This window comes from Heterodontus francisci, chromosome 36, assembly GCF_036365525.1.
Source record: "Heterodontus francisci isolate sHetFra1 chromosome 36, sHetFra1.hap1, whole genome shotgun sequence".
Lineage (NCBI taxonomy): Eukaryota > Metazoa > Chordata > Chondrichthyes > Heterodontiformes > Heterodontidae > Heterodontus > Heterodontus francisci.
In genome coordinates this window covers 33,859,821-33,873,860 of record NC_090406.1, presented here as the reverse complement: position 1 = coordinate 33,873,860, position 14,040 = coordinate 33,859,821, and the positions used below count along the sequence as shown (strand labels likewise).

At 44.5% G+C, this 14,040-nt stretch overlaps 1 protein-coding gene across 7 annotated transcripts in view; it reads left to right on the top strand.

Moving 5' to 3' along the window:
* The window catches only part of matk (megakaryocyte-associated tyrosine kinase), a 94,588-nt gene that overhangs the window by 45,000 nt on the left and 35,548 nt on the right, over positions 1 to 14,040 (top strand). For all 7 annotated transcript variants that reach the window (XM_068016498.1, XM_068016502.1, XM_068016504.1 and 4 more), the window contains 3 exons: positions 929 to 1,148; positions 9,419 to 9,512; positions 13,431 to 13,496. In XM_068016498.1, coding sequence (XP_067872599.1) covers positions 929 to 1,148; positions 9,419 to 9,512; positions 13,431 to 13,496 — 380 coding nt within the window. The remainder of the gene's footprint in view (positions 1 to 928; positions 1,149 to 9,418; positions 9,513 to 13,430; positions 13,497 to 14,040) is intronic.

The window sequence follows — 14,040 nt, the reverse complement described above, 5'->3', positions numbered from 1 at the left end:
ACGCTGGATTTGAAATTCATCTACTTTGTTTCCCAGTATTGAATACACATTCTCTCCCTGTTGGGATATGCCCCATTTAAGCCCAGATCCAAACAGCTGCAGGCATAGATCTGGCAAAACCAAGGGTTGGGGAGCCTGAGATGTGCATAGATTTACTGCTGGAGTTTAACCACCTACAAATATTCTTGCCAGCACAAAGCACCAAGATACTTCCTACCTCCTGTCCACCCAGGGCCACATAGAGACCATTGGCCACATAAAGTTATCTTGAACTGAGGGGAAAGAATCCCAGCCAGCACTGCCTAATGTGGTACTGAGCCCTACAGACCAGGAGTAGTTCAGGCTAGGCCCCCAGTTTGAGTTCACTGATCTCTGAGTCAATGTTGGGCAAAGATTTTAATACATGCAAAACCCATCCATTTGCACAGTTAAAATCAGGCTCAAAAGCTTCAGGCACAATAACTGGCATCAATGATCCATGTTTACAGAGGAAATACATCAATAGTATCTGCTCATTATTGTTTTTGAGCGATTCCCACTGGAAAGTACACAACGTCAATCTTGACTTTGTGCAATAGTGTAAATAAGCCATTGGAACTAAAAGTTGGAAGAGATTAAAACGAGTTGTCGATTTGCTATCACCCATTTTACACTATCACACAAAGTCAAGATATCTACCTGCATGTGTCTGGGGTTCATCAGTCAAGCTCCACACAATAGGCCCTATGGAATATTCTTGAGTCACTGTTTCAGGAAAAGTGGGGATGAAAATAAGCAAATGATTAATACGCAGGAAATGAGGGTAGAAGAACTTGAGAGTCTTGAAAAATTGTTAGTTTGATTGGGGGGAGGGGGTGGTAAAATCTGAAGAGAGAGAATGGCTTGGAAATAGCTTGCTAATATTTGTTTGTTCTTCACTCTTTGTGAGGTGGTTCCATGGGAAGATCAGTGGTGAGGATGCAGTGAGGGTGCTCCAGCCCACAGAAGATGGCCTCTTCTTGGTGCGAGAATCCATTCGGCATCCTGGTGACTACGTCCTGTGTGTCAGCTCGAAAGAGGAAGTCAGTCACTATCGTGTCATTTACAAAGACAACAAACTAACGATTGACGAAGAAAACTATTTTTACAACCTCATTGAACTCATTGAGGTAGGTTATCCAGTTTCCGTTCATCTGTCCTTTGTACTACACAATGAAAGATTATGAAATGCAGATTATCTGAGATCAAAGTGCAGTAAATAACACTTTCTCCCCTTATATTAAGTGGGCGGCACAGTGGCGCAGTGATTAGCACCGCAGCCTCACAGCTCCAGGGACCCGGGTTCGATTCCAGGTACTGCCTGTGTGGAGTTTGCAAGTTCTCCCTGTGTCTGCGTGGGTTTTCTCCGGGTGCTCCGGTTTCCTCCCACAAGCCAAAAGACTTGCAGGTTGATAGGTAAATTGGCCATTATAAATTGTCACTAGTGTAGGTAGGTGGTAGGGAAATGTAGGGACAGGTGGGGATGTTTGGTAGGAATATGGGATTAGTGTAGGATTAGTATAAATGGGTGGTTGATGTTCGGCACAGACTCGGTGAGCCGAAGGACCTGTTTCAGTGCTGTATCTCTAATCAATCAAATCATATTGCCTTGTGTGTGGCACGATTCTTCAAGCACCCAACAGGACTTTGCCCTGGAAGCTGCTCTCCTTAAGTCTAAACAGTGAATTTTGGCAGTCTAATCAACGAGGAAGTCATTACAGCCGAGGGCCGATCCAATCATCAGCTAATGTGTGAACTTTCCAACTGGGGTGTGTGTTTTGCAATCAGGGATAGGGTCCCTGGTTGATTTTTCTCCTCCCAATCCTGATATAATAGCCCCTACTCCACCCCAGCTAAGATCAGCTAACCTAACATTCGTGATCAAACCTAGGACTTTCCTGATCTGTAGGCCTCAGTGCCAGGCTTCCTAACCAACTGAACCACAGGGGAACTCCCGACAATATCTTTCAAAAAACATTGGCAAAAGTGCTTTCAGCAGATTTTATGTGGTGAAAAATCTTCAAATCAAACTAGAAAGATTTAAGGGGTGAATTTCCTCAGGACATGCCATTCAACTTCCACTGAAGTTTCTGTGATGGAGAGGAGAACCTCCAAGTAAATTCATTGTCACAGAGGAACATGAAGCCAGTACTCTGATTTTTCCCCCTTTCTCTGTGACGAAGCATCAAGTTTCTCTGTGATGGTACAAATGGTGTTAGTACCGATCTATCTACATCCAAACCAGGTTTCCAAATTTAGGGGTGGGAATTTCTTAGCCTACCCTAATGTGTTGAGCCCAAAGGCTCTTTTTTTTTGAAAAATCCAACTGAGGTAAGCTAACTAGTAGTTATTGGGTGACACCAAGCGTGGGCTTTATGCAGATTATAGGGGCCAGTGAAGACTGAGGGAGTTGGGGATGCCCTGGGACAGATGTATTACACCACTGAGTCTTGATTCCAACATTGAGAATGCAGGGAAGAGGAAGAGTCATGCATCGTATTTTCGAGCTTAGGACAAATAAGGCAGGAAATTTTATAGAAGCAAAGACCATAGTAATATTGATAGAGAACAGAAAATTTGTAATAGAGAGCGATTGGAAGCTAGAGGTGAGAGAGGGATCATGTATCAGGAGATGACCTTTTCCTTGTACAGTTTCTGGGAGTAAGAGAGATGGTAGAAAATCCTCTTCAGATATGGGAGTAGTATTCAAATTTTGAACAGAATTGGACTTTATAGAGAGTTAAGAGTTTTGGAAGGGAAAATAAACTTGTCATGAAAGAGGAAACTGAGCTCGGTAGGTGCAGGTGTTTGTAAGGTCCCACATTCTGGTAAGATTGTATTCAGAATGTTCTAGAATTGTAGAATCCATTAGCTGCTGCCTAAGTAATATATGTACAGTGTAGTATTGAGTTTGGGCAATGGTATGAAACAGCAGATAGCAACAAAAATGAAAATCAGGAGAATGTATAATGGGCAACTGATCCAATAAAACATCCAATATACTGTTGCCCCAAATCAAAGTGACCCCACTTGGTTTGTATGTATAAACTGGAGAGAACAGATAAAAACTAGTTGTACAATGTGTGGAGAAAAGACAAGAGCAAAAAATTCAACATTTACAGCCTCTCTATTAATCTGTTGCTGTAAATATTAACACACACAATCACAAATTTAGGGCCCAAGACCTCATTTGTGGGTAACCCCAGGAAGGGTATCCTTCCTCTCATATTTGCAATCTTTGTTTCACCAAACTATGAATCAAATATTGCTGTGGGATTAACTAAACACACCAATCCTCCACCCCTAAATTTGCAAACCCTACTTTTGTCATCTATAGTGTAATGGAAATTTTACTGGTCTCAGGGTGTAAGTAATGGGAAGTGTTTTTTACAAACATCATTAAACAAAATAACACAGAGGAAGTTCAAAAATAGCCCAGAGCTCTATTGTTAACCGAAGAGAAATTGGGGTTAGGGGGCTCTGGGATGTGAAAAAGGAAGTTAAATTGACTTACAACAGACTTTTTACAGTTGACATAGTGAAACAAAGAAGTTAATGTCTGGGAGAAATGTTAAATATATTAATTTACTATGTGTTTGCTAAGTTTACACATAAATATAATAGGCTTTTATTTGTTATAAATGTTATTTGATCATAAATAGAGGCATGGAGTACAAAAGCAAGGAAGTTGAGATGAACCTTTATAAAACACTGATTTGGCTTCAACTGGAGTATTGTGTCCAATTCTGGGCACCACACATTAAGAAGGATGTGTAGGGTGCAGAGAGGATTAACGAGAATGGTTCCAGAGATGAGGGACTTCAGTTACCTGGATAGATTGGAGAAGCCAGAATTCTTCTCCTCGGAGGAGAAGGTTGAGAAGAAATGTGATCGAGGTGTTCATTATCATGAGAAGCCTTGACAGTATAGGTAGAGAGAAACTGTTCCCATTTGTGGAAGGGTTGAGAAACAAATGATACTGATATAAGGTGAATGGTAAAAGAACCAACAGCAACGTGAGGAAAAACCTTTTTGTGTAGTGAGTGTTTATGATCTGAAATGCACTGCCGGAGAGTGTGGCGGAAGCAGATACAGTCATGGTTTTCAGAAGGGATAAGCACCTGGAGAAAAAAGTTGCAGGGTTATGAGGAAAAGGTGGGGCAGTGGGACTAGCTAAGTTGCTCTTGCGGAGAGATGGCCTGGACATGATGGGCTGAATGGGCGCTTTCTGTGCTGTAACCGTTCTGTGATTCTATGATTTGGTTCTAAGTGAGTGATGATGTTGCCTAGATGTAAAGTTAGACTGGAAGCTGACTAATTAGTGTTTTATGGTTTAAGCAATTTGCTTTCCTACTCTCTCATGACCCCAGTTCATAGCTGTTCATCGGAGTGGTCCCTCTGGATTGGAAAGTTGCACATGTCGCTCCACTTTTTAAGAAGGGTGAAAGGGGGAACCAAGGAAATTACAGACCAGTTAGCCTGACATCTGTGGTGGGCAAGTTGCTGAAGTCTATAATCAAGGACAGAGTGACTGAACACCTAGAAACATTTCAGTTAATCAGGGACAGTCAGCATGGATTCATGACGGAAAAGTCATGCCTGACAAATCTCATTGAATTTTTTGAAGAGGTGACTATGGTAGTGGACAGGGGAGTGTCTATGGATGTTATTTATATGGACTTCCAGAAGGCATTTGATGAAGTCCCACATAAGAGACTGTTAACTAAGGTAGAAGCCCATGGAGTTGAGGGCAAATTATTGACATGGTTAGGAAGTTGGTTGAGTGGTAGGTGACAGAGAGTAGGGATAATGGGTAAGTACTCCGATTGGCAGGATGTGACTAGTGGTGTCCAGCAGGGATCTGTGTTAGGGGCCTCAATTATTCACATTATTCATTAACGACTTGGATGATGGCATAGTAAGTCATATATCCAAATTTGCTGATGATACAAAGTTAGGTGGCATTGTAGACAGTCTAGATGATAGCATAAAATTGCAAAAAGATATTGACAGACTAGGTGAGTGGGCAAAACTGTGGCAGATGAATTTTAATGCAGGCAAGTGTGAGGTTATCCATTTTGGACCAAAAAAGGATAGAGCAGGGTACTTTCTAAATGGGAAGAGATTAAGTACAGTGGATGTCCAAAGAGACTTGCGGGTTCAGGTGCATAGATCTTTAAAATGCCACGAGCAAGTGCAGAAAATAATTAAAAAGGCTAATGGAATGCTAGCCTTTATATCTATAGGATTGGAGTATAAAGACACAGAGGTTATGCTGCAGCTGTACAAAACCCTGGTTAGACCCCACTTGGAGTACTGTGAGCAGTTCTGGGCACCAAACCTTAGGAAGGACATATTGGCCTTGGAGGGAGTGCAACGTAGGTTTACAAGAATGATACCTGGACTACAGGGGTTAAGTTACAAGGAGAGATTACACAAATTTTTGCTAGAATTTAGAAGGTTAAGGGGGTGATCTGATCGAAGTCTTCAAGATATTAACAGGAAAAGACAGGCTCGATAAAGATAAACTATTTCCACTGGTTGGATATTCTAAAACTAGGGGGCATAGTCTAAAAATTAGGACCAGACCGTTCAGGAGAGATGTTAGGAAGCACTTCTTCACGCAAAGGGTGGTAGAGGTTTGGAACTCTCTCCCACAAACAGCAGTTGAAGCTAGAACAGTTGTTAACTTTAAATCTGAGATAGATAGATTTTTGTTAGCAAAGATATTAAGGGATATGGGCCAAAGGCAGGTATATGGAGCTAGGCCGCGAATCAGCCATGATCCCATTGGATGGCGGGATAGGCTCGAGGGGCTGAATGGCCTACTCCTGTTCCTATCTTCCTATGTTCTTCCTGTTTTTCAGCTGTGAGCACAGACACTGTGCATTGGCAGAGTAATCCATCAGAGGGTCCATCGCTGATACTCAGACTAGAGGGAGCCTTGTTCCAAAGAATATCTGTTTATTTCAGTTGTAACAGAAGCTCCAATACAAGAAGTTAAAATGTAAAGCTTATACATATAACACAATAATTAAGATGTTGAGATACGACCTGCTAAACCATGCAAGGTTCCGAGGTGATAAAATGCAAGTTGTCTTGAAATCACCTAAGAGTGTCCAGTTCTGCTCCAAGAAACAATCTAGCATATTATACTTTAAGTCTGACCTATATACATTAATCACTCACTATATTATGGGACCTTGAACCTGCTTTTGCGCCTGCATGCCAATCAGTTTTGGTGTTTCCTAAACTAAGGAACCTCCTAACAATTTTCTCTCATTCCACAACAGACAGAAACTATCAGCTAATGGTTCCCATTTTATGAACCCATAAGATAGCCAAAGAAGGCAGTATGCCTTCCTACATAGGTTTATTGAGGACAGTTCACAAATTTCTAAAATTCTAAAATGCCTATTCTACAGAAAAGTCTGCAAAAAGTACTTTTCTTAAGAAATTCCCTCCTCAGGTCCCGCTCACTCTAAATTCAGGGGCCATGTTTGGGGACAGATGGAAGTTTTCCCTAAATAGGCCCCCTTCCCTTGGGCAACTGGTGTTCCCAGGTTCTATGACAATTTCCAGCCCCTCTATTGCACTTTGCCAGAATTATGCAGGGAATGCACTGCTCGGGGCATTGATTTTCAATCCCATTGCTTTGGAAAATACCTGTGTAGATTGTATAATCCAAGCCAAGCCAACCAAATCTAGACTATACAATAACCATAACTGCACTTCAAAGTAACTCATGTGAAACACTTTGGGGCTGAGAGGCATGATAAGGAGCTCTATAGAAATAATTTTAGATAAACATTTGTACATGTGTGACATATGCTTACTTGTTTCCTTTTCATTGAACAAACCAACTGAAGGGTTAGGCACATTGCGCACAGCACCATCCTAGATTGCAAAGAGGAGAGACAACAGCGTTGTTAATTTTCAACTTGGCACCTGGGCATAAACTGGCATTGTGGTCAGCCACCCATTATGGAAACTGCCTTATTTTCATTTTCAATTCCACTTTCATACCCAGGTGGCAAGCTGAAAATCTACCCCAAGATAAATCAAGATATCTTCTTGTAGTTTATGCTAAATTTGGTTTTATTGCAAGACAGAAATGAAAGATGGGAGGAAAGGAAAATATTGAAAAATGGCCTGTGGATCTCTGGTCACTAAGTATCAAAAGTATCTTGAAGGGATGATACCCCAGGCCACACAAGAAGGTCTCGCACTCTTAACATGGGGTTTTTGGAACCATTATAAAGTGACCACATGATGCAAAAGTCAGATGTGCATATAGGAACGTAGAAACAGGAGTAGACCATCCAGCCCTTCGAGTCATTCAGTTGGGTCATGTCTGATCTATATATTAACTCCATCTAACTGGCCTTGGTTTCATAACCCTCAATATCCTTACCTAACAAAAACTAGCGGTTTCAGTTTTGAAATTTTCACTTGATCTACCCTCAACAGCATTGTGGGGAAGGAGTGAAGATGGAGTAGATGGGAAAAATCACCAAGCCAAACCTGTCCTATTTCAGCCAGTTAGTTCATGGTGGCAATTTGGATGGACAATTCAATGGAAGGTGAAGGTGAATGCACAGAAATCATGGTTTAACAGCATACAAGTCTAACAAAAAGATTTCAATCTGTAGACAATGCTCACAACTTGCAAGATTGGTTAAACCATATGTAGACCTGTAAAGTTACAGCTGCCAACCCTGCTAAATGCAGTCCAGATAGTATGCAGATGCAGAGTTAATCACTGAGGCAAAGAATTAATGGTTGACTGAGAAACTAGTGGATAAAGCTTTCCTCATAGACATATTACAGAGACACATTGGTGTTTCACACCCTAGGCAACTTTTTTAATGTGGTTGGTTATTATGATACAACATTTATTAAATACAAAACACATTTACATTTAGTGTAAAATAGTTCATGCAAAGATTTCTGAAATGTCGCTCTTTCAACATTTGATCTGTGGGTTTACTGGGAGAGTAGATCACTCTGGGGATAGGAACAGGATTGGTGAGGGGGTGCAGGGTATTTTGATTGACCCGTTGCTCAACTGGGTTTCTCATAGATGTATTTTGGAGAGCCCCTGTGATGGCTTTTTGTAGATAGACCACCCAGGGTGGAGCTGAGCAACACAGACAGGAAGAGCCCAGGTTAGATCGCAGCTCTTGTTGAGTTGATTGATCCAAGCCAGATGGCAGTAGGGATACGACACATGGCCCCAGGACTGCTGGGTATGGAAAAGGAAAATGCATGTGGGGTTCACAATCCTGGTCGCTATCCAGCAACCACTGCTGGACACGATACGTTTGTAGATGTTGGATGATGACAGTGTTGGGCTCAGCTGGGACAAGATTTCAATGTTGAATACTTCACTTGAAGCTCAATGTCCAGGATTACATGTGAAGAATGAGCACTTGGGCGAGCTATCAGAGGGCTGCTACCAGCATGAGTCAGCACCTTCGGCTGAACAGGGGATCAAAGTAATCAATCTAGAATATGGGATTACTGTAGGGTTAGTATAAATGGGTGGTTGTTGGTCGGCACAGACTCGGTGGGCCGAAGGGCCTGTTTCAGTGCTGTATCTCTAAAAAAAAAAAGACACATCAACACTTGAAGGTTTTAGTAAATCTTTGAGGAATATTTCCTCGATAACTTTTGAGTCAAATCGGTAGATTACCTGGCTCACCAATCTCAAGAAAAGTCCTGAATCAGAGCTTGGCTGTGGACAATGACTGTTTGTCCTCAGCCCACAAGAGAAATTGGTTCATGATCAGGCAAATTGTACATGGGGCTATGGCCTTTCATTCTGCACTTTGACTCTGCTGACTTTTAATTTTTAATAAATGAATATTTAATTTGGGCGGGACAGTGGCGCAGTGGTTAGCACCGCAGCCTCACAGCTCCAGGGACCCGGGTTCGATTCTGGGTACTGCCTGTGCGGAGTTTGCAAGTTCTTCCTGTGACCGAGTGGGTTTTCGCCGGGTGCTCCGGTTTCCTCCCACTGCCAAAGACGTGCAGGTTGATAGGTAAATTGGCCATTGTAAATTGTCCCGAGTGTAGGTAGGTGGTAGGGAACTGCAGGGTTAGAATAAATGGGTGGCTGTTGGTCGGCACAGACTCGGTGGGCCGAAGGGCCTGTTTCAGTGCTGTATCTCTAAATAAAATAAAATAAATAAAATACGCAACAGCTTCTTTGCTTACGAGGAGCAAAATAAATGATTGTAAATGTCGAGCATACTGGTGCCGTTGCTCTCCATGCATGTCATGGTGCTGGTTCCTGAGAATGGTGCACCTGCTCATCCACAGGTGACAAATATCTCAACAAAATGGCTGGATAAGTAAAAGACTACCAATCTGCTTTTTTATCTCTTATTTTATTTAGTATTATATGAAAGATGCATGTGGACTCATCACTAGATTAACAAAACCCAAACTTAAGGAGGGCACAAAGTCCGCTGCAGAGGAGCTCTCAAAAGGTAAGCAACTCAAAGTGAGCAAGCTATTGTAAACACCTGTGGGTGAGTCCTTCACACTTATAGAAGGTTTTGTTCCATTTCAAGTTGTTAAAGGTGTAGCCAGCTCTTCAGCTCACTGTGAAAGTTACAGAATGAGTGAGTCTCTGCTCCATATCAGGGCTGTATTAAGGAGTGTATGCATGCTCATTTGCTCTAGAACATTAGAAATTTTAGGAACAGTTCCTCCCACAAGGTTTTGTTCTTTCCCTCTTATCCTGCCTCAGCAGGATGTTTCTCCCACCCAGTAGTTCCATAGACACTGACTGGCTGGATACAGTTCCATAGGCACTGACTCTGGCTGGATACCGTTCCATAGGCACTGACTAGCTGGATACCGTTCCATCGGCACTGACTCTGGCTGGATACAGTTCCGTAGGCACTGACTGGCTGGATACAGTTCCATAGGCACTGACTCTGGCTGGATACCGTTCCATAGGCACTGACTGGCTGGATACAGTTCCATAGGCACTGACTCTGGCTGGATACAGTTCCATAGGCACTGACTAGCTGGATACCGTTCCATCGGCACTGACTCTGGCTGGATACAGTTCCGTAGGCACTGACTGGCTGGATACAGTTCCATAGGCACTGACTCTGGCTGGATACCATTCCATAGGCACTGACTGGCTGGATACAGTTCCATAGGCACTGACTCTGGCTGGATACAGTTCCATAGGCACTGACTCTGGCTGGATACAGTTCCATAGGCACTGACTGGCTGGATACAGTTCCATAGGCACTGACTCTGGCTGGATACAGTTCCATAGGCACTGACTGGCTGGATACAGTTCCATAGGCACTGACTCTGGCTGGATACAGTTCCATAGGCACTGACTCTGGCTGGATACAGTTCCATAGGCACTGACTCTGGCTGGATACAGTTCCATAGGCACTGACTCTGGCTGGATACCGTTCCATAGGCACTGACTGGCTGGATACAGTTCCATAGGCACTGACTAGCTGGATACCGTTCCATCGGCACTGACTCTGGCTGGATACAGTTCTGTAGGCACTGACTGGCTGGATACAGTTCCATAGGCACTGACTCTGGCTGGATACCGTTCCATAGGCACTGACTGGCTGGATACAGTTCCATAGGCACTGACTCTGGCTGGATACAGTTCCATAGGCACTGACTCTGGCTGGATACAGTTCCATAGGCACTGACTAGCTGGATACCGTTCCATCGGCACTGACTCTGGCTGGATACAGTTCCGTAGGCACTGACTGGCTGGATACAGTTCCATAGGCACTGACTGGCTGGATACAGTTCCATAGGCACTGACTGGCTGGATACAGTTCCATAGGCACTGACTCTGGCTGGATACAGTTCCATAGGCACTGACTCTGGCTGGATACAGTTCCATAGGCACTGACTGGCTGGATACAGTTCCATAGGCACTGACTCTGGCTGGATACAGTTCCATAGGCACTGACTCTGGCTGGATACAGTTCCATAGGCACTGACTCTGGCTGGATACAGTTCCATAGGCACTGACTGGCTGGATACAGTTCCATAGGCACTGACTCTGGCTGGATACAGTTCCATAGGCACTGACTCTGGCTGGATACAGTTCCATAGGCACTGACTCTGGCTGGATACAGTTCCATAGGCACTGACTCTGGCTGGATACAGTTCCATAGGCACTGACTCTGGCTGGATACAGTTCCATAGGCACTGACTCTGGCTGGATACAGTTCCATAGGCACTGACTCTGGCTGGATACAGTTCCATAGGCACTGACTCTGGCTGGATACAGTTCCATAGGCACTGACTCTGGCTGGATACAGTTCCATAGGCACTGACTCTGGCTGGATACAGTTCCATAGGCACTGACTGGCTGGATACAGTTCCATAGGCACTGACTCTGGCTGGATACAGTTCCATAGGCACTGACTGGCTGGATACAGTTCCATAGGCACTGACTCTGGCTGGATACAGTTCCATAGGCACTGACTCTGGCTGGATACAGTTCCATAGGCACTGACTCTGGCTGGATACAGTTCCATAGGCACTGACTGGCTGGATACAGTTCCATAGGCACTGACTCTGGCTGGATACAGTTCCATAGGCACTGACTGGCTGGATACAGTTCCATAGGCACTGACTCTGGCTGGATACAGTTCCATAGGCACTGACTCTGGCTGGATACAGTTCCATAGGCACTGACTGGCTGGATACAGTTCCATAGGCACTGACTCTGGCTGGATACAGTTCCATAGGCACTGACTCTGGCTGGATACAGTTCCATAGGCACTGACTCTGGCTGGATACAGTTCCATAGGCACTGACTGGCTGGATACAGTTCCATAGGCACTGACTCTGGCTGGATACAGTTCCATAGGCACTGACTCTGGCTGGATACAGTTCCATAGGCACTGACTCTGGCTGGATACAGTTCCATAGGCACTGACTCTGGCTGGATACAGTTCCATAGGCACTGACTCTGGCTGGATACAGTTCCATAGGCACTGACTCTGGCTGGATACAGTTCCATAGGCACTGACTCTGGCTGGATACAGTTCCATAGGCACTGACTCTGGCTGGATACAGTTCCATAGGCACTGACTCTGGCTGGATACAGTTCCATAGGCACTGACTCTGGCTGGATACAGTTCCATAGGCACTGACTCTGGCTGGATACAGTTCCATAGGCACTGACTCTGGCTGGATACAGTTCCATAGGCACTGACTCTGGCTGGATACAGTTCCATAGGCACTGACTCTGGCTGGATACAGTTCCATAGGCACTGACTCTGGCTGGATACAGTTCCATAGGCACTGACTCTGGCTGGATACAGTTCCATAGGCACTGACTCTGGCTGGATACAGTTCCATAGGCACTGACTCTGGCTGGATACAGTTCCATAGGCACTGACTCTGGCTGGATACAGTTCCATAGGCACTGACTCTGGCTGGATACAGTTCCATAGGCACTGACTCTGGCTGGATACAGTTCCATAGGCACTGACTCTGGCTGGATACAGTTTCATAGGCACTGACTCTGGCTGGATACAGTTCCATAGGCACTGACTCTGGCTGGATACAGTTCCATAGGCACTGACTCTGGCTGGATACAGTTCCATAGGCACTGACTCTGGCTGGATACAGTTCCATAGGCACTGACTCTGGCTGGATACAGTTCCATAGGCACTGACTCTGGCTGGATACAGTTCCATAGGCACTGACTCTGGCTGGATACAGTTCCATAGGCACTGACTCTGGCTGGATACAGTTCCATAGGCACTGACTCTGGCTGGATACAGTTTCATAGGCACTGACTCTGGCTGGGTACAGTTCCATAGGCACTGACTCTGGCTGGGTACAGTTCCACAGACACAGACTCTGGCTGGGTACCGTTCCACTGGCACTGACTCTGGCTGGATACAGTTCCATAGGCACTGACTTTGGCTGGGTACAGTTCCACAGACACAAACTTTCGCTGGGTACAGTTCCACAGGCACTGACTCTGGCTGGGTACTGCTCCACGGCACTGACTCTGACTGGGTACTGCTCCACGGCACTGACTCTGACTGGGGTACGGTTCTACAGATACCAGCTTCCCTTTGGTAGCCTGTAAAAGCACACAAGCATTTTTCAGCACGTGTCACTGGAAAGTGATGTGAAGTTGTTTTAACAGCCACTGTGAGGAGTTTTTGTTTTCATTTTAAATCCTGAGGTCCTGAGTCAATTGTAGCACCCCTCTTGCTGTTCCATTTGAGATCAGCTTACAGCAAAAATCAGGATTTAACATGGGACACATCTGTTTGACATGGTTCATTATCACAAATCCATGAGACTGTGTTCCATGTTCTGCTTTACTTCACACTGGATTAAGCAAATATTCTCTGTTGACGCTGTCCCTTGTTTCCTTTCAGCTGGCTGGCTACTTAACATGCAGCAACTAACATTAGGAGATCAGATAGGGGAAGGGGAATTTGGAGGTGAGTGTTCAATGAATTCATTTCTAATCCTTTAGTTGTTTGCTTGTGAATAGGTTTTGCACTCGTTCAAGCAGGGGATGCTAGTGCTGGGAAATGGGACATTTCCTCATTTCAGGCAACCGATCACCTTAGCTCAAGTTCAGCATAGGTTAGATGCAGAGTAAAACTCCCTCTACACTGCCTAATGACCACTCCCAGTCATGGGTTGAATGCAGGCTAAAGCACTCTCTATACTGCCCCATTGACTACTCCAAGTCACTGGTTAGACCCCTCTAGACTGTCCCATCAAACACTACCAGGTCAGGCACAGTATGGTTTAGATACACAGTAAAACTCCCTCTACATGAGCCCATCAATGTTCTCCATCCAAACCTCAAGAGTGCCTGCAAGTGCATCACTTTGACATTTTTTCCATTTCCCACACCAGCTGTCCTTGGATCCCTGTGAGTGAGTTGATATTATATTGGGAATTGGTGATAAACTGAAGGTTGTTTTCCTCCGAGGGTCCGTACCCACTAGAAACCTTCCCACACAGAAGATAGTT